This window comes from Semicossyphus pulcher, unplaced genomic scaffold (assembly GCF_022749685.1).
Source record: "Semicossyphus pulcher isolate SPU_LCO1_2020_fin unplaced genomic scaffold, fSemPul1.0.p SCAF_18, whole genome shotgun sequence".
Lineage (NCBI taxonomy): Eukaryota > Metazoa > Chordata > Actinopteri > Labriformes > Labridae > Semicossyphus > Semicossyphus pulcher.
The window spans coordinates 17745817-17766803 of NW_027211691.1; the positions used below are offsets into that span (position 1 = coordinate 17745817).

The 20987-nt window shown below is 42.6% G+C and overlaps 2 protein-coding genes across 2 annotated transcripts in view; both read right to left on the bottom strand.

Moving 5' to 3' along the window:
- Positions 1 to 673: 673 nt before the first annotated feature.
- On the bottom strand, positions 674 to 12335 carry ncapg2 (non-SMC condensin II complex, subunit G2). Its single transcript, XM_069667537.1, has 27 exons — positions 12275 to 12335; positions 11932 to 12048; positions 10924 to 11103; positions 10699 to 10813; positions 10434 to 10591; positions 10209 to 10343; positions 10008 to 10102; positions 9771 to 9927; positions 9601 to 9693; positions 9393 to 9518; positions 9140 to 9319; positions 8800 to 8952; positions 7194 to 7416; positions 7002 to 7099; positions 6716 to 6886; positions 6561 to 6631; positions 6316 to 6469; positions 6029 to 6202; positions 5807 to 5923; positions 4334 to 4483; positions 2244 to 2343; positions 1959 to 2161; positions 1727 to 1861; positions 1512 to 1615; positions 1319 to 1419; positions 1116 to 1215; positions 674 to 1002 (listed from the first exon to the last, which is right to left on the bottom strand). The coding sequence occupies exons 2-27, from the start codon at positions 12007 to 12009 to the stop codon at positions 951 to 953; spliced, it is 3423 nt and encodes a 1140-aa protein (XP_069523638.1). The 5' UTR covers positions 12010 to 12048; positions 12275 to 12335; the 3' UTR covers positions 674 to 950.
- An 814-nt stretch (positions 12336 to 13149) lies between these two features.
- The window catches only part of esyt2b (extended synaptotagmin-like protein 2b), a 42572-nt gene continuing 34734 nt past the window's right edge, over positions 13150 to 20987 (bottom strand). Inside the window, exons 14-22 of the mRNA XM_069667177.1 lie at positions 20418 to 20492; positions 18219 to 18305; positions 17963 to 18112; positions 16040 to 16392; positions 15695 to 15793; positions 14628 to 14759; positions 14431 to 14536; positions 14270 to 14319; positions 13150 to 14180 (exon numbers count right to left, since the gene is read on the bottom strand). Coding sequence (XP_069523278.1) covers positions 14108 to 14180; positions 14270 to 14319; positions 14431 to 14536; positions 14628 to 14759; positions 15695 to 15793; positions 16040 to 16392; positions 17963 to 18112; positions 18219 to 18305; positions 20418 to 20492 — 1125 coding nt within the window. The 3' untranslated portion in view covers positions 13150 to 14107. The remainder of the gene's footprint in view (positions 14181 to 14269; positions 14320 to 14430; positions 14537 to 14627; positions 14760 to 15694; positions 15794 to 16039; positions 16393 to 17962; positions 18113 to 18218; positions 18306 to 20417; positions 20493 to 20987) is intronic.

The window sequence follows — 20987 nt, forward strand, 5'->3', positions numbered from 1 at the left end:
GACACACTTTCCCATTCACTTGTATGAGAAAATGTGTCCAAACGTTTGACAGGTCGTGTACATATATATATATATATATACACACACACACACACACACACACTTATATACATATTGTATTGTATACAAAAAGTCATATGGCTACTGTATATCATACTAATGGTTTGTTAATAGTGTTTTACTGTTATAGCAGTACAGCTTTACAGTATATACTGCTGAATACTTTGATTTGTGACCATGAAACTTATTTTAGAAACTGTTCACAAGTAAAATCTTAATCTCCAAGTAACTAATAATAACTCTGTACAGGCACCACAAAATGTTCTTTTTGGCAGTCCTGAAGTTTCCCCACAGAATATTACATAATCAGCTGACTAAATGTAGTACATGTACAAAGTTAAAAGGAGAATAGAGATCAATGGTAAAAACTGAATGTGTAGTTAAATATTGACTTTGTTTCTAAAGATAATATCAGATATTAATGTTTGAATTCTTAAACTTGGGGTCTGGTCCCCTTTAAGAATGAGGGAGGATGATTTATTGTTTGTTATGTGGAGTTATCACAGCATTCTGCTGCACAGGCAAGAAAGTGTCTGAGAGAGACAAACATCAGTTCAACGTTGATTGATGCAGTTTGCTTTATTTTCTTTTAGTAGCACGCTGCAGCCGGCATGCTGACAGACACACAGATACACAAACACAGATAGAGAAACATGAAAAAATATATGCATTTTATGTTGAATAGTTACAAAACATGAGAAAAGAGCAGAGCTGTGGTGAGGAAGCTTTAAAGATGAATGTCACTCAATCATTCATTTTCAACATTATCAATGTACAAAGCCAGAGAGACAAAAGTCAAGATCAGCCAATAACAGAATATATGTAAGGCTCACACCAAAGCTGATCTCTTTAGCGTCATGAGGCAGATATTACATGTCAAACACGTGAACCTATAAATCCAGGATTTCATTCAAGGTCTTCACAGAAGATTCATAAATGACCCTGTGGTAGAAAGGGATGAAAACACTCATCATTACAGCTCATGAACGAAAGCAAACAATATATTTACACACAGATGATCTAACAAAACAATTATGTCACTTCCTTCCACTTACCTCTGGATGTCTCCGCTGTCTGTCGCTGTGACTGCATGTTTGTAAAGCTGCTGGTGGACGGACGTGGCTGCGCTCTTCAGGCTCGCTTTCGACTGCCCCGCTGAAGAATGTACAAAACATTGACCAAATCCAAGTGTATCTTTAAGATATCCGAACATGCTGTTTTAATGACCGAAATACACTCAAATATCACGTGAACTCACTGTGTTTGATGACCGCTAAGACGTGCAGGACAGCAGCTAGTTCATTCAAACTGCTGATGGCCTCAGAGTCCAAAGATGAGCTCACTTCAGTCAAAAACGCCCTTAAAAGGAGCATTAAAGAACATGTAAGAACATTACATTTAAGTTGAGTAAATGCATTTCAGAGGAGTTGGCATGAGAAGAGGATGTTTACCTGGTGACAGCAGGTGATTTGAGGATGACTGACAGGAGGACGCCGGACAGAGGAGGCATGTCCTCCACTGACTCCGGGGTGATCACCTCTTCAGGATGGGTAATCTGTAAAAGTCACAGCACAGCAGAATTCATCACATTTGCATAAGGCTATTATCGCTCAAGTCCCGTGTCACGCCGAGGACATTTAGGATGCTTTGTCTTCATTGTTCAAACCTTCTGAAGCAAATGTCTCTTCTCCACGACGATGACGGCAAAAAGGGTAGAGAAGACCCCGCAGAGAGGCGCTCTGTCCCACGCCTGAGCCACCTGGAGGAAGTCTGTCAGGCTGGGAACAGCTGACTGACACAGCTAAGACAGGACGCAAAAATTGAGGTATTTTTAACATAAAAAAGTGTTTTACACGAGAAGGTAAAATAAGATACAGTGGGTTACAATGTCTGCCTACCTGTTTCCCCTCCTCTGGTTCCTTCCTGAGACGGCGAGCCAGGAGCTCAATAACCTTCTGGAAGAGGTTTGCCACCACGCCCAGAATGACGCTGGCCGCATCCTCCTGATTCTCCTCAGTCTGGTAGTCGTCCTCGGGTACGTAGCCGTCCGCCACCTCCTTCAAAATGGGCAGCACTGCAGGGATGCACAGGTAGCCCGCCTCTGGAAACACAAAGGACCTACTGTTAGGCCGTTCATTGTTGTTACATATTTACTCTCTTATTAAGACATTTGAAGCACTCACCTGAGAGAAGCGTGAGCGAGCACAGGTGGAGGATTTGACCTTTGAACTTGTCGTCGCCCAAGCTCACGACGAAAACGTCTCGGCACACCGACAGGAAACTCTGGTGAAATGCATCATCGTCATTATAGAGAAAAAAAGATTTTAAATCAGAGGTCTTTCGGGAACATCATTTCATTCTTCATTTCTACGGGTACATGCTGGCCTATAGGAGCTGCCTTCCACCGCATGAATACAAGGGTTATTTTCAATATCTGATCGCAGCAGGCTTGTGGTGACAGGCTGGAAAATAATGGCACAAATAAAGAGAAAAAGCCCATCTTAGTGTGGCAGTACGAGCAGGAGGAGGCACGGACAGAGTGTATGTGTGGACTGGAGCAGAACGACGTATGAGGCGTCTAAATTTACCGAGCAGAACTGAAAGTCCTCAAAGCAGGAGGCACGAAAAGAAAGGCTCCTAAAACGTAATGTTCTGGATAACAACAGAAGTGTGTATTTGTCACCTGCAGACGTCGGCGCAGGCCGAGTGCGAGGGTGAAAATGAGCAAGACAAAAAACAGAACTGGCAATTTATGAACACGGAGGTCTGATTTCCCTGCAGAGAGATTGTCTTGCTTGGACTGACTTTATAATTCACATAAATGACCTGACTGAAAAAATAGTTTTAGGAAATGCACCTAACCATCCGTCCATGAAATGTTTTCACATCCATCTCAGATCTCATCTCAGCAGGGGATGAATATTTAGCAGGGGTCAGAAATATTCAGCTTTTGGGTGTTTAGTTAAAGGGACTAGTTGTATCTGATTATCAAGTGAAAGATAGAATTATAAAAAGCATTTATAAAGACCAACTGACTTATCGTTTTCTGATATTATCAATACAATAGCTAGAACCAGGGTTTATGTTAGCCAGTATGTACCGGACTTTCGGCGGTATCACATGTAGTTGTCCGGCAGATAAAGATATCAACGGCCAAAATGTCAGGTGAGAAAATATGCTAAATAAATAAATCATTTAAAGAATAATAATGACGTATTGAATAGGCTATTGTGTAAATTAAAAGAGGTGTTGCTAAGACAACTTAAATATAAACTTAAACAGCCTTTGCCTCCATTGAGAGATGGACAGGCGGAGACGGAGGCGGACAACGGCACAGTGCGACCCATCATTTGCATCTCGGTACTCGGCGCGATTCAGTTCTGATGGCGACAGCGCTGCGTGGCCACGGCGGGTTTAAATTCCACACGGCCTGTGAATCTATCATCCAGGATTTCGGGGAAATCTATTCCAAGTGGGCAAAGCTGGCAAAGTTTGCCGGCACAATTCTTGTGTGGAGTGTAGCAGCAGAGCGCTGATTCTTGCTCCAGATAAAAACAGCCCTGAGAAGCCGGCTCACTGAGGAAAAAGGTTAATAACTTACAGGTTGTCCCAATCAATGACTGTTTATATAGATAGACGACGCATCTCCATCTGCTCCCATTGTACGAAATTGAAGCCAAAATAGCCCCCGTGATAGGCGCTGCCATCTAACGATGGTGACGTCACTTGGAGCCAGAGCTGCGCAGGAGAGATCGGCGGGTGGAGCCGCTGTAGCCGCTTCCGCTAACCAAAACACACACTTAACTTTCTGAAAAAAAAACAACAAAGATCCTGCACGTCTGCGTGTTTAACAGCAGAACAGCTTCTTGTGTTGGTCTGAAGCAGACGTTCGACTTTCCCTCTGAAATCTGCCTCAAACTTCCCACAAAGCTCGGCCTCGTCATCTTTTTCATGTGCAGCTGCTTATAGGTGATATTCTGTTATGAAACTGCCTAAATCGCACATTTGTGCTGCAGTGGAGAAGCGTTTCCCGTCTCCCTTAATGGAGGCCACACACATTTTCCCTATTCGCCCAAATTAAAAGCTGGTGCTGACTGCTTCCTCGCATATTCAGCAAGTCATTTTAGCTTCACTAATTGCATTCTGGCAAGGCTCGCTGGACGCTCAGAACACATGTTTGTTTAGGCTCAATTAGATTTTAGTGGACATTTTAAAGTCTAAAATGAACATATGACAGTAGATGTATGATAACAAATGTAATAGCAGAGCTCACCTCAGTTATCTGTGCAGCCAGTGGCTGAGACTTCTCTGACTCCTCATTATCATCAGAGTTGATCGGTTTAGCCAGGAAGGGCAACACCCTCTCAGCTACCCACGCTGCCACATGCTCCAGAGAGAGCAGATAGTCTCGACCCTCTGAGGACTGCGGAACAAGAAAAGGTTTCATTTCTTAAACATTTTTTATGTATTTATTCGTTTTTGTAGCTTAAATTGTGAAAAAAAATTATATATTTGGACACATAAAAACAATATATTACTTGAGCTTGTGACCAGAGAGTAAAATGATACTTTTTTTGTTGAATTATTTGGTCTATTAGTGGAAAGTAGCCAATCACAGTGAAAATAAGGTCTACAAATGTCTTGTCTTTTCTTCCCAAAGGTCTAAAATCAACAGGTCACAGTTTTCTGCAATGGATGACAAAGAAAAGCATCCTACTATTGAAAAAGCTGTAACCTGAGAATGTGCAGCATTTTTTTCACATTTTTCCTTGAAAAATGACTGAAGCAGTTCACAAAATAGTTGTACACAAGTTCTCTGTTGAATGACTAAACATTTCAGCTTCAAGCTAACAACAAAATCAAACCAAAGTTCATCCCTGACTAAAGCGAGTCTAATAAAATAATTAGGGTAAGCTACGGTGGCCGGCAAGGGCAATCGCGCTGACAGTTTCCATAAGGTAAACAGGCATCTAATGATCTAAGGTCTGATAATGAATACATTCACTGTCTCTGATTTGCAGGGTTTGTGTGTGTGGAGGTGGGCATGGCTAGCATGCAGCTGCAGGAGGGAGAGGTGTGGGGGTGGCTCAGGAGAGCAGCGCCAGGTGAGGTGATTAGCACAGCTGGTGCTCGGTAGCTAATCTGCTCACCCCTTTTTAGGCAGTGGCGAGCTGGACCCTGGGCGGCTTCCACACATGAGGAAGGATGTCACGTCAGCGGACAAAACTCATAATCTTTTGCTGAACTGTTACCAGAGTTAGAGATCGGGCCGGTGTGGCAAGGAGGCCGGGCAGCGGAGGCGCACGGCGAGAGAGCGATCTGTGTGTTATAGTGTGTGGAGTCGCAGGAGACAATAAGAAGGTATAAACTGTAAGTGAGCCTGCTGTGTTTGTGTGTGCACTGTGGAGAACTTACGGTGGCATAAGAGGGGCTACCGTGTGTTGTTGACTTTGCATTGTTTCTGTATTTGCTGCACGTTTGATGTTAATACTTTTGTTTCAGCGTTTTGCAGCACGCTTCCATCGTTGCATGTGTTTTTGAATTTGCAGCCTGTTTCTCCTAATGGAAACCGTTTGGACCGTTGCAGCACGACTGCCCTCGTCGGCCACCGTACTGTAAGCAGATCCCAGATAAACTGCATGAATGTCTGCGTGCTAGCAGTTTAAGGCCACCAGATAAATACAACTGAGAAGATTAAAAAGGAAGTGGGAATTGAAATGTAATGTATTCAAAGAGAGAAACTCACATTGTGTTGCAGATGTGCACCGAGGCGGCCGTGATACATGAAGACTTTCAGTGCCGTCTCCACACTGGGACTCGTAGGATCTTGTGTGGTGGAGCTGAGGTGGCTGTGCAGCACCGACTGTTGAGGCAAACGTTGAGTAAAGATATCAAAGACATGTATCTACTCTGCTGATTCGAGCAGGGAAAAAACAGATCCAGTACTGATGAAAGGTGTCAAACTTACCTTCCAGTTTCCTAGAACTGTATGCAGCTGCTTCAGTGGCCTCTCTCCAAGAGCGAGGACTTTCTCTCGCGTTGAAGTGTGGCTGAACAGATACTCCAGGTAAGCCAGTGCAAGGTCAGGTTTGGCCTCCACCGTCTCCTGGATTCGCACTTTTCTATTGCTTTTCGCCTTGTCCTGAAGTTAAAACAAAGAGACTTTTAAAAGAGGAAAAAGTGACATAAACCTTTTTCAAAAACATTTTCAGCCCTTCATGTTCGTCAAAGTCGTCCTCTGTTGTGTTTACTGACCCCGTCTTTGGGCAGAGCCTCTGTGAGCCAGTCAGTGACGAGTTCGAGGATGTCAGCAGCCTGGCCCCAGCTGCACATGCAGTCTAACAGCTGGCTGAACTGTGGAGGCGCTGCTGCTGGGTCCATCCTCCTCAGTCTGGACAAGACGCCACAGCTGCGAACGAGACAGCAGGAGGAGGGAGGCAGGTTAGACCAGGTCAGGGGGAACATATGAGGCATGGGTGTAAAAGAGCTCAGGGAGACACCTGAATGTGGGAACGGCAGCTGGAGGCATAAATGAGGCCAGTTGTACGAGAGGAACGGTGCACTGTTCATCCTGGAAAACACAATAAAAGAAACTTTCACACTTATAATAAGCAACAAAAAGTACAAACAGCAGCACACACGCAGTTTAAAGTACCTCAAAGGCCTGGAAATATTTGGACATGACATTTCCAAACTTGGCAAACGTGTACTTCTGGGCCTCTTCGTTCAGTTTCAGCGCCTTCTCCACGCTTCTCCACAGGATGACCACGACCTCCAGCAGACGAGACACGATGGCCTTGTCTTTCCCCAGCAGAGGCTCTGCCTGCTGGGATCAAACTGTCATTAGGATTTTAACAAGCTTCAACTTAATTACCCTTTAAAAAACAAAAATTAAAACTTGTTCTTTCGTCGCTATTAGCATTAGCATCTCTGTTTCTTACTGCACTGTTCTCCTTGTTGCTGTCATTAATATCCGACATGTCGTTGTCATTCTGGATGCAGGTGTTCAGAACACGCCGGATGGCCAACATCAGCTTTACTGGAAGAGGAGACAACACGATGGGTGAACTTGACGTGGCAGCACATTCATTGGTTCGTCTTCAATAAGGGTTAAATGTTCACACGGTGCTTACTTATGTTAGTGGGAGCTGTGTGTTTGTGGGCAAACTGGTAGAACTTCCTGGCAGCCATGGGGTTCATCTGGATGAGGGTGATGCAGCGACAGCACCACTCCCGCTCCGACTCGTTGACGGGGAAGAAGGACTTGAAGAGCAGGTCGACGATGCGCTTGGAAACCGAATGCGAGTCGACAGCCAGGCGGGCCAGCAGGTGGTCCATGTTGCACACGTCCCAAAACTGGAGAGGAAAAACACTTTTTACACCTGCAGTAAACTTTTTATTTAGGTGGATTGGGTCTCAGTGCAACTTAGATCTGGATTTGTACCAAGTATATAGAGATGAAATATTAACACATACTGCTCAGCTTGACTCCATTTACGACTGAAGCTACTTGCCAACTACCAGTACTTGATTTGTGAGAATGTCCTTGATGGATTGGCACATGAAAGTCGATTTCCACTTTTCAAGCTACTTGCAGTTACAAATAAAAAGATAGTTTGGCCTTTTCAGTAAACGTGCATGTAGAGCTAACCTGAATGCTTCAAAGCTTCAATCGTTGCCATGGTTATCGACAGCAAAAATCAGTATAATTTTTTTCCTTTTTAACCCCTGCAAACTTAACACGCTGTCGCATGTTTTTAAGACCCGGGAAGACCCGCTAATAAATGCAGATTGCCAGTGGAGTATACGCCTGTCGGTCTCTTTACTGCTGTGTCACCGTCTGACATCACAAACGTGCCAGAAACAAGGTGAGTAAACAAAAGTCCCCTTCCGCCTTATTTCTTCCTCCCCTCAGATCAGAAGAAGCTCTCTCCCCTTGCTGTCTTGCCCGTGTTGCTGCATCTGTATTTACGCGACAGCGGCCGGAACGTCATTGTGCAGGAAAGGGGCCGGAAATTAGCGTGTGGACCCGGTTTATGTGTTCCCATCAATGCCAATTGGAGCCGAGGCAATAACTACCCGGGTCTACTGCAGAGTCATTTGACCCCGACTCTGAATACAAATTGTAACCTTTCCGACTAAGCAAAAATGCCGGGTGTTAGCCAGTGGGAAAGCGGCTTAAGACTTAGCCCAGTAAATAATAATTAGCTTATTGAAATAATAACCCAACATTAATCATTATGAACCATATATCTTTCATGCTATAGCTTTCGTCTACCTGCAACACCTTTCACTCTCGTCTACCTGCGACACCCCCGTCCTAACTGACAAATTGCTGCAACGCTTCAACATCCAAAAAAAAAAATGCTATTCAGGACAGCCCTACTTGCATGCATTTGTATCTATGGAATTAAGGGTCCACTACAATAAGACGGGCTTGTTCTGTCATTAAAACATATTAATGGACTAATTGGAGACAATCGTGTAACATTATCATATTTTCTTTTTCTTTGCTGCTGTGTGCACTTTATATTCTGTTTTGTTTAATAGGCACAGACAAATACATAGAGAGTAAAAAAAATATAAAATTCCCAGTCTATTGTGTGATAATCCAGATTGTACTTTTTGGGAAATAATTAAAGTGAGCCAAAAGAAACACAATTCATGAACTGTGATATAAGACACACAAGACAAGGTGTCAGCACAAATACAATAAGATGTTGAATGAATGTCGTGTACCTTGGCTGCACGCACTGCCTTGACCTTTATAAGCATGTCGAGGAAAGCTGTGCGGACTTTCTCTGAGTTGTCGTGGAGGCTGTATTTGAGAGTGGGCAGGAGTTTTTCCAATACCGGATGGCTGAGCGTGTTGTCCAAGACAATAGTCAGACACTGGAGGAAAACAAAACCACAAGTCATTAAAGATCCCGTCTACCGCCAATAAAATCACTCGTGCTTACTCTGTTTACAGTGACAATAAAGGATACACTTTGGCAACAGAAAAGCTTTGGACAAGAACAGATTAGATCCTCTAAGAGTCTTTGTTTTCCAGGGACAGAAAAGAAGAGAGGTTTCCCACCTTGAAGACCGAGCACCGGACGTCAGGCGAGCTGCTGTCGGACGCCAGCTCCATCACCAGCTTCTTCAGGAAGTCTGTGATGATCGTAGGGGGGAGGAGCTCCCAGCACTTAGCCAGGATCTTACAGACCCCCAGAGTTGCATTGGAGCGCACAGTGGGATGCGGATCATCGAGGAGGCTCTGAGGATCACAGATAGGCGGTTGTAATTTCTGATTACAGCTTAGTGAGAGAAGACACCAGATCAGTCCTCACCATTGCTGTGTCCAGCTGCTTCTGAATGGTCTCGTCTATATTCTTGTTGTTCTGCTCCGGGTCGTGGACCGGGAACGCCTCGGTGAAAAGAAGAGTTGCATTTGCTCGCACCTCAAAGTTTGGAGCCTGCCAGGATCAAACAGAAACACATCAGACTAAAATAAAGCAAAACACTTATATGAAGGCAATTAGAGATCTGTATCCGTACGCTTAAAGCTTTCCAGAGAATGGGCTTGTAGAGGTTATAGAGCATCTTGTCCACCCTGTGGCAGCCCTTCCTTGTGTGGAAATAGCTCACAATCTGCAAGGAGATGCCAGAATTAATTACACTATAAGAACATGACTGTTTATAAAAGCTGGGTAGTAAGTCGATCGGACCTGTCGGACTTTGGTATATACGGGAGATGCTCTACGGAGCAAGATCGCATTCTGCATAAAGTCCTGAATGCACGAGCTCTCGATCTGCTCCAGGAAGTCTCCGCTGGCCTTCTTCCACGCTCTGAAGTAGATCTCCGTAATATGAGCAGTCATCGTCCTGAACAGAGCAAATTAAAAGTAAACGACACAAAGAGGGAAACACTGCTGCTAACAAGCATAATAAACTAAGCATCTTACTTGCTGTAGAACTCCAGCTGGTTTTTGATGGTGCCATGAATCACCCAGATGAAGCCGACGTTCCAGCTGAAAAGAAACACCAGGAATCGCTTTCCCTGGGAGAACAACGAGATCATGAGGCTGACGGCTCAAGTCACAACAGTAAGAACAGAGACGGTGACGGCGCAAACACACACCGTGGCTTCATATCACTCAACTCACATCATCGTTTCTAATGTAAATAGGACGGTGAAAGCACTGAAGCAGCAAGTCGACAATCTGCTTGTTGTCCTCTGATGTGTAGTCCAGACTCAGAAGCACGTCATGAAGAGTCCACACTCTTTGAATCTCAGCACCCTGACAACACAGAAGAATAATAACAACATAACCTTATGACGACAGCAACAAAAGGCGCATTATCGACTGATCTGAAGTTGTATCACTGACTGGTTTCTTCAAAATGAAGCTCTTCTGCAGGGAGATGAGGAAAGCACTGCGGCCGAACTTTTCTTTTTCTTTCAGGCCCTTCTTCCACCAGGCCTCGCACAGAGCGTGGATGTGGAGCTGCAAAGGCGACTCTGAGACAGGCAGCGACTCCAGAACAGCTGAGGGGAAAAGACACAAAGGAGAGACTCATCTCATGAGGGGAAAATAAACACATTTATGCCGATACATCTATTTAGCAGAGAGAAAACTTAGTTAAGACACCAACCATGAAGCTTGTGTGCAATTTCCAGAAGGGCAGTGTACGTGTCGCCGTCTTGTAGGACCTTTAAGGAAGCCGCAGCTACTACTGTCACGCCATCAACGACCGCCATGACATGTTTCTAAAGGAAGAGATGATAAAGAAGTAGACACTTCATATTAAAGACACAAATCCTTATGCGTCTGAATTTTTTATTGCAATGCCTAAAGCATGTAAAACTGGTGAACTCACAGGGTCAGCAGCTGACTCCACCTCCATGGCCTCCTCCCTGCGCTCCTCCCAGCGCTCAGGAGGTAACTCTTGTAGGACGTCCTGAAGGAGTGAAGCCAGTTTTCCCCACAGAGTCTGTCTCTGGTCTCGAGGCATCTCCTGCACCACTTCCTCCACATCGAAAGGCTCCGCTTTGTCCTTCTACGCAGCGGTAAACGGAGAAGCAGTGAGAGAAACAACATCAGTGCAGGGATTTAATTATTGAAATAGAAAGAATAAACATGCCCACTTTTTTTTTCATTTATTGAGTAAAATATTAAATGTTTTCTTATCGGGTTGCTTTAGGGTGTTGGTCAGAGGCATACATCTAACATTTAACTCTGGTAACCTTTGTAATCAAACTAAACCGTCTAAACTAAAATAAGAAAATAAAAGTATTTTTAAATTATTCTACAGAATAGAATAGAACTTTATTAATCCTGAAGGATGCTCCAAAGTGACAGCACAATAACAAGAAATACAAAATAACTCAAATATAAGTGAAATATAAAATATAAAGTGTATAGAAGTTAAATGCTGAGAGACATTGCCTAATATAATAACAATAGTACAGTAAGATATTTACAAAACAAAGCTTAGTAAAAAGTAATGGTGGCAGAAACACATTAACAGTTGTATTTGCAGTGAAAATAAGAAGTTATGAAAACCTTATATTAGATAAATATGTATGTTATAGTGCAAGGTAATTTTAACAGGATAGTTAAAGGTAAGTCATTTGCACATAGTAATAAATAAGTGGCAGTATGGCACATAATAAAGCACTCTATAAATAAGCCTCTGCTAAGGGAGATGTTGCTCATAATAATGAACATACTATAACCTAATATTGAGAAAGTGTTATTGCACATGATATTAAAGTTTCTCATGGTGAAATCTATTTAATAACTTAATAACAAATACTCGTTCTAGAGGTGTAATTTAGCTGTATGATTATTTTGAAGGCTACAGTTTGTACAGTTTGCTACTTACATGAAGCTGAATAAAGCGGAGGAAGTCCTCTACATTGTTCTTACAGGCAGCCTCTAAAAACGCTTCTCGCTTCGACATGATGACGGTTTCCAAGTGACAAGAAGATACCCAGCAAACCTGCGATGAAAAACACAGCAACTTTAACGGACTAACTACTTCAGCTAACCTAAACTAGCCGACGAAGGCTGCTGTAACGAGACCAAAACAAAAATGCATCCCGTTTGCCGTTAGCTTTAAAAGTGTTACTTGTGAATGTTAATAATTCCCTAACCGTTGCTATTGGTAGTATCGTGACTACTTATCAGAGAAGTGTAAAATATAATCCAACAGCTTCGCTTTTTACCTATTTATTTAAATTTTGTGAAATGACAACAGACGGATGACAGCCACCCATTACAACAGCAAACCCGCGCAAATTTGTAAAACGTCGACTGTCTAATACGTCATGACGTATATGGCAAGCCGAAAGTGACAATATTTGCCACCATTTTTCCGCGATTTACAAGAAAACGACGTCTTTTTCTGTCCTGGTTGTGAAAAATGCCGCTTTTCCGGAGTTCTCTTGAGAAGAACGCTAGAACGCTGCTTATTACGCCGAAAAGGAGCGCCATTAACGCAGCTTTATACAGCATTCTAGTGAAAAGAATTAGAACGCCGCATTATGCGCCGTTACAGAGCCCAAAAACGCCACTTTCAAAGCGAGTTCTTGGGAGGTACATCAGTTTCGGTGCCCCTTTATGGCATTATTATTCTGATGTTTTTCCACTAGAATGCTGTTTGACTACACAAATGGCATGAAACTTGGCATTTTAATCTAAATCGAGAGGAAATAGTGGTGAGTGCCCTATCGCCTTGCCATATATGCGTCATGACGTCATAAGTCCACGCTTGACGACGTATTGTTGTCGTTTGCCTCTTCTACCACTTGATGGCGACAAATCCTTGCATATGTCCTCTGTGTCTTGCAGTTGTGTCTTTATAGGGGCAGATAGGTAATTTGTCTCAAAAAAGGTGTAGCACTGCAGTTGCCAAAGTTTTTAATTATTTTGTGGAAAATCGATTGCAGCTTGATGTTAAAGGGAAATTATGCTGCAAGGTCGAATTAAGTGATTTGGCTAAAAGGCACTTAAGGACCACATACACCAATACAATTTATTTCAGGTGGAAATAATTCTGTCTTTGTTGCTGGACAAAAAGACTAAAGTAAGACCATTTTCACCAGAGAAACCATTTATTCCTCACACCCTTGAGGCATCATGTCATTCAAAAATAACGTTAACAAGGCAAATAATTACATAGCATTTTTTTAAGGCACAGGATAGATAACAATAAAAGTATTTAAACGCTCCAACAAATAGTTATGACTGCATGGCAAAAAAACAAAAAACAAAAACATGTATAAGCGTATGACACAGTTTTGTCATCGTACAACATTCTGGCAGCCCTGCTCATAAAATGCAATAATTGTTGTCTCTTCTCAGTTTGTTCGACTCACATATGGTTTGAATAAAAATCAAACCCTTATTCAAGTATCCTTAATAGCGGTTCATTTTATACAGCACTTGTTCATAGCACTTAAATGCCCTCATGTCCACAGTATCTGAGACAATGTTCAGAAAAATCAATATTGCACAAAGTCCTCTTAAAATATACATACTAATAATGTCATTCTCTGAATTCCATGTTTGTAATCAAGCAGAACATAAGAATAAGAGGTAAACAATCAAATAACACTGCATGAAATAAAATAACTAAGTCAGCTGCTACTTAAACCTACTTTTGTGTCTGTATCTGTTCCTTTGGTAAGAGCTCTCTCAGACATTTAAACAAACTGGACAGAAAGCAGTTACATATTGAAAGACTTCAAACTGATTTCCCCTTAAGGAAACAAAATGCCAAGACAGCCCCTGCAAATTCATTTAACTATATATATTAGCAACTTGATATTTACACAAAACAATGACAACGGAGAAAAAAAGACAAGGCAATCATTGTGTTTCGATGCATTACAATATCTTCCAATCAGGATCGTAGTATAATAATAATAAGAAAAGTCTGAAAAACGTCTTGCATGCTGAAGTAATTCCTGTAAACTATATGAAAAATGTACACGAATACAACAAAATGATGTGCCCTTTTATTAACAAGATCGCAATCGTACAGTAGAGAGGCGGGTTCACGATGTGAGGAGGGGGTCTTGAATACTTCTTATGCTTTGAGACGTCCAGCCATCTTCACTTAAATCATACCTGCAGGAGAAATCATAAAACAGATACATTTAGGCACTTTAAAAGGCTAAAGGAACCTTTAATGCTGCAGAGATAAAATACAAGTTTACCACTGCGTCCATCCTTTTGATATATCGTCCCCGCTTAAATCTACCATCACCTGAAATTATGAACAAAAAGCAGAAATGAGGATTTTGGTATCTATGCAGCACTTGGGACTGACTCAGCTGCTCATAAATAACAGCAGGAAGCAAAAACCTGCAGGAGTTACCTTTCCTAAAAGCCCTTTGTGTTTGGACAAGATGCTCCCTCCGTTCTTCACTGCTACATCCAGAGTCCTCCTGTGGAGCTCCACCATAGATACACTAAACTCAAACCTGCAAAAACACACATTTAACACAGTATGCATTAAAAAAAGGCCATTTATTGAAATTAAAAGCATGACGTAGTGATAATATTTAAACCCACGTTTGATCATAGACAGGGTTAAGGGTCCTCTTCATGGTGCCGGTCTTCCTCCTCCCCGTCCGGCTCTTGTCAGGCAGCAAATAGAGACGGATGAAGGGATCTGAGCTGTCTTTGGTGAAGGCTATCAAGTTACTGAGGACACACAGGACAAAATAGTTTCACTCACATGTTGCCGGGCACATGTTGCCGACTTTAACGGTGCCTATATTCTTAAAGGAGAAATTCGCCCCCGGAAAAAGCCACTGTCAGTCACAATAATATTTGAAACTGGCGCCATAGCTGTGGAGAAAGTTGCACAAACAGCTCGTGGTTTCGCCCATTCTACATTCCTACAACACCCAGCGTGCATTGCGCTCCTCCCTCTAAAAGGAACGGCTCAGTGAGAGACGCTGGAGTGAAATACTACCGTTTTCGCTGCAGGCAATGGGTCAGAGCGGCACAGAATCCAAAAAACGACCGGTGGATCGTCTAAAAATACTTTGGGACTTCAGTCTACATTTCAAACCTGATGATTTTGAACGAGACATGACTCAGTTATAAATGTGAAATGTCTGGGAGGGAAAACAGGAGAGCAGGCAGCGTTTCAAGGTACCTCACGGAACAAATGATTACATTTTAACACTGCAGACATCGGAGGCGAGCGTCCTGGATTGAGGAAGTGGAGTTTAGCGAGCTCCCTGGCCTCCGCCAGATGACGTGTTTTTTACGTCGTCTGGCGGAGGTTTTCCAGGGCCCATTGGAGAAGCGGATAGCATACTGCAAAGGCACAGAGCGAAATTGCATTTTTTTTCCTACCATAAAGGCATTAGCTCCCCATAAAGCATGATAGGGCTGAGGTTGAAAGTCTGCGAACTAGCCCTTTAAATGTATTTCGCTCCCAAAGGGCCAGAGGATCTGCATGCTGAAGAATCACTGCCCACAAATTACTGTAAATGACCCAGACTCCGGCCAAAAAACAAGGACAGACTGGTTGGAGGGGGAAAGTCTTTAGGAAATAAATAAAAGCCTCATATATCTTTCAAAAGGCACATTAAAATGCATTGCATGAAGGCAGTTATGGACCTCACCGGCAGGCGTGCACCACCACGATGAGTTTGTTCCTCTGGGCGCTGTGTCGAACAGTCAGCTGGATCTCGCCCAGGGGGTACTGGCTGGGGGCCGAGCCACTATAAACACAGCAAAGTAAGTTAGTGTCACTTCCTGAGGGTGCTGCTGAAGTCATACATCATAGGTAGTGAGAGGTAGTAAGATATTTCAAAATGTAGTCAGATAAAATGTTCATAAAGATACATATTTTAAAAATGATGACAGGCAGAATTTAAATTAAGTAAATCAAAAAACAATAAGATCCATAAATGAGGGGGATGGGGATCAATGTATCATAAACAGTATGTGGGGAAATGTTCAATTACTTCTGCAGCTGACGGAGCCGTTGCTGAAGCTCCAACGTAGCGAAGGGCAGAGAGATATCCGAGGCCAGGCTGGGCGTGGACTCCTTATGAGGCAGGTGTTTCTGGGAGCTGGACATGCAGGTGCTCAGGTTAGAGACACTGCGGAGAGGGCTGGCTGAGTACGGCTCGCCGTCCCGCTGCTGGAGGGTGAGGGTGGAAGCATCTATTGGTGGCGGAGGTGTGGGCGGAGGCAGCGGGGAATCAGAGGCCGATAGTCTCAGGGAGGGGGTCGCGTTAGGCTGCGGCACACTGGACTTCCTGACGCGGACGGAGGAGGGCAGGTCTGAGGAGACCTGCTTTTCCAGGGACAGGATCTACGGAAAGAGAGGAGGGACATTACTGGATAATAATGACAAATAAGTACCTGTTAGTACTTGAAGTGTAATAATGTTGTTTCCTGCCAAAGTGCTATAAAATACCTATAAAATACCGTCTTAATCTTAATTCCACAAAAATGAATGTTTTTTAAAGGGGGTTTGGTCAGCTTGGGCTGGGCTGAATCTCCTTAAGCGTCTTTCTTTCTAGGGTGCTTCCAAAGCAGTCGATTAGCCTGTAGAGCCATTTCCCTCTTTGAATACCCGTTATGAATCTTTTTACGTCGTTTGTGAGCCAATACGCGAAAGCGGTTTGAGTGCAGGGCAATATTTTTATACGACTGCAATCATTTTTATTTGATCAGCAGTGACGATTCAATCCAAGACGATGCACTTAGTTCCAGTGTCACGAAGGACAAAGCAATTTACTGCTCTGGTATTCTGTGTATTAAGGGAGCATTAGACTGTCAATATGTCTTTAGTGTCATGTGATGGAAAGGCACCTTCATGAAATGAGTTCAGTGGTTAAACTGTGATTTATGAGGAGGGGATGGAGGTTAAAGGGCTTCGAAAGGGCGTGGGTTACATAGAACATACTTGTTTATAGGGACTATTTTTCAGTATAAAAGTACAACTGTAGATATTATGTTCTGTGGATCGTCCAGAATATGTTTCTGAAGAGATGTTGCAGTTGAAATCTCCAGAAACAGATTTCCTAAATTGAAAGATACCATTATTCTTATTCTTTTCCTTATTAATTGTTAATTTCGTATTACTTATTTGGTTAAAGTGACCGTTTAAATAAATTTGAAGGGAAACAAGAAGATTCTTGTCAGTAAAAGTCAGCTGGAAACATTAAAATGTAGCCAAATTTTCAGCCAACGTATGAAGCTAACGTTAGCTTAATTAGCTAGCTAGCTACTACTGATACAATCTGCCAGGAACAGTTACTTAAAGTTGTTGTCTTGAAGATCTCAGTTTTGTTGTCTTTGGTGGCACCTATGGCGATAAACGGTAATTGCGGGAGCACACTTCCCAGATATCCAGACAGTGTTGCATGTGTGACGTCCACGGTTGGCTCCGGTTGTAACTCTTGATTTTCCTGGCTGACGGTCGCTTTCCTTTTTAGACTGTTTGCCTTCATCTGAGCGTCGAGTTTATTTCTTTTCACTTATTTTTGAAGTTCTATCTGTAGTCATCCATCTTTTCTTTGTTTGTTCAGCCATAGTGGAGAGTTGAATCTAAGACTGTCATCAGCTAATAGTTAACAGCTAGCTAAGTGTCAACAGTAACAAAGGAGGGAGTAGCTTAGCCAAGCGTCAAATTAGCCTTGAGCTGAGACTATAAAATGTAAAGGCCGTTATGAATTCAATACATAATTTTCAGTAAAGTCGATACTTGCTTTGCTGCAACTTTTGTGCCACTCGATACACCTTTATTACAGCTTCTCACAGTCTCTTTTGTTTGAATCAGCAAATCTGGAACACCTGTTCTTGCTTCCTGAAATGAACAAACCCTTAAATCACTTATGCATACAGGATCAGAGAGAAGTGACGGAGCCCATTTTTACCCTCAGGGCCATCTTGAGTTTGATGGTGGAGCTGGGCCCGGAGTTCTTGAGAGGAAAGCACTGAGTCAGCGTCATGTCCTCCTCCTCCAACAGGCTGCTCAAAGGCACCGTCAAATTACCCAGGGTGCATTTGTGCTTGTCATCCTTTACCTGTGCATCGGAAAGGAAGAAGCTTTAAGACGGGTCAGCTACTTTGACGATTTGCTGCATGATCTTATAAAAAAAACATCATTAGTGAGGATGTATGCAGCATTACCTCCACCTCCAGCTCCTGCCTCCTGGGGTTGTGAACGAGGAAGGAGAAGCAATCTTCCCACAGAGGCTCCTTGGTCTTGTACCGGATCTTTATGGGCGGACAGAAAATCGATGGTTAATTAAAAGACAATTGAGTGCAGCTAATTGAAAATGCAATTCATCTGGAGAAATGTATCAATTAGTGGTTATAAAGTGGTTTTTTGAACTGGAACGTTAAATCAATTTGTTAGTAATATCGTACAATCCGTTTTGTTCTTTAATGTTTATAGACAAGCTTAGAAATGTTGTCGTCTTATATTTTATTGTTTTTAATTTGCATTTATTGATTATTTTATTATTATTATTTCTGTATTCTTCCTTCTGTGTTTTTTTGTCTTACTTGCTTTCACCCAAACTTTTCCTGAACTTTGTGGCAGTTTAAATAAAGATATTTTATTTCTTCTTATAATGTTTAAAAACCTCTAACCAGCTCGGTTTAATTTGACCTCCGTCCAAAAGAGCATGTTTCCCATTTACTACGAGTCAGACTGAAGCCAAAAAACGCCGCAGACAAAAGCCACACTCGGGCCACTCAGCAGTTTCACTTCTTTTTCCTGTTACGAGTTATTCCAAGGACAAAGGCTAAAGATGATGTTCGGAAAACTAATAATAAATCATGCAGATTTGATAGATTTTGGCTCATTTTCTTGATGAATTTGGCAACTTTGACATCCTGTTTTGTTGCCAACTGCAACAATAAACACCTACAGCTCTGATACGTGCACCTCACTGGCTCCATTGTATTATTTTGAGCTGTCTGCACTCACAGACTGATCTCAGACTGAAAATGAGGGTGAAAGAGAGAAATGAGAGAAAGAAATGAGTGTCCCCTGTTTTATGTTTAGTGACGGTGATATTATTTAAAGGGGGGGTGGTGGTATTATGCTAATTTCAAGCTTCATATTTCACTCTGTGAAACCTGTGGAGTAGCTTAGTATAATTTACTCTGTGCAGGCCCTCATACTGCCTCTGGCTGAAATCACTCAGTCAGCTCTGTCCCTTTAAGACACCCCGCCCCAACAAGCCCGCTTTCTTCTGATTGGCCAGCTCTCCGAAGCCTGCTGTAGAAAAAACTGAGTGTAACCTGTCGTTCACAGCCGCCTGCAGACTGAGCTGAGAAGCCTGGGGATTACTCCAACATGCTTTTACCTACAGATTTGAAACTTGACCCACGTTCAGTCTGGACATCCAACATTGTAACATTATATGTATGTCTTAAAATGTGACGCAGCGTAACGCCCCCTCTTTAAAGAAAATCTGACTCAGTAAGAAAACCTTCAGAAGAAGGGGCCCCTCCCACTTTTAGACTCTACATGAACTTTGATGACATCACATAATTACCATCAGAGCACATGTAGCTTAAACCTGAGCAAAGGTCTGATTTCCAAGTGTATGCCTGTTTGTGTGTTGAAACCTATATCTTTATTGACGTCCATGTTAACCTAACACGATTACCAGAACCATATAATTTTCTGCCATTTAAAAGGTTGGACGTCTTTCTACATGAGTCATTTAACGTGCTTTCATTGTTGCATTTTATCTCCCAAGTCCTTCAGTAACAGAGCCTCTTCCACAGAAAAACATTTAACCCATCTTACAGCTCAGCTACCGAAGGGATCTAATAAAACAAACCTCCCTGAAGCCATTGGACGCTTGCAGTAAAGCTTCAGCACCAACAATAACTTGGCTCGTTTGAGCCCTTTTTTCCCCCTTAAACATTTCCCCTCTTCGACTTTATATAGAAATTTCCCGTGAGAGATAGCTAGTAAACAAGCTTAATGTCGATGTAGAAGCTCTTTAGTCGACACTAACTGGCGTGTCGGCGAATATAATACTGAATTTTATTTTCTTTTACGCCCATTTTCACTTCCTCTCTCTGTGATGGTAAGAGACAAAGGGAAGCATGCTGAAATAGCAAAGCTGCAGGGGGAGACAGCCGAAGAAGGAGATGTGCTGCCGGTTAAAATTCAATAGCTCTTTGTGTGTAAGAATGTGAGGTATATTCAGGTAAAAATACCTGCTGGATTCAATGTTTGGTCCTGCAGATGCTTTTAAATGCCGGCTTAAAGTTGGCGCATTGTGAAGGCCGGGAATCGATGCATCATTTTAGGAGCACAAAGTCTTATAATCATACTAATGGATACTCATTTATATGACTCACCTTACTCTCTTGTGTTTTGTGTCCAACAGTCATCTGCACATAAGGACTGGGCTCGCTGCTGCTCTTCTTCGCAGACTATTAGAGAGTCAAAGAAAGGAGCTTTTAAAGTGACACGCAATTCCAACACACATTAGCTTCTAGGGACACACAATGCTGACAGAGTCTGCAGTTCAGAAGGGTACAGACATTATCATACAGAACAAGCAGGGCTGCAGGCAGACAGGCTACCAAGGAGACTGCAAAGCTTCGTCTCCGCTGCGTTCTATTTTTAGCATGCTGAGTTTTGACAGCTAAGTATTATTCAGTATTCCTTACAGAATAATAATAATAACACCCTACATATCTGGGGGCCGGGGCGGAGAGTCTTAACTTACTTATTAACCCATAGTTTCTCTCGAGGATTGAGCTTAGACGTCTCAACAGCGTTATAATTAAGCTCCACAGAATTGTAAATGAAAGCTTATTAACACAATCCCAAACCTTGATAAGTAAGCTAGAACTTGATCTGAGAAGGAAACTTTAAATGCATACAGTTTCACTTTGACATAATTGTCTGTGCATACTTAACTC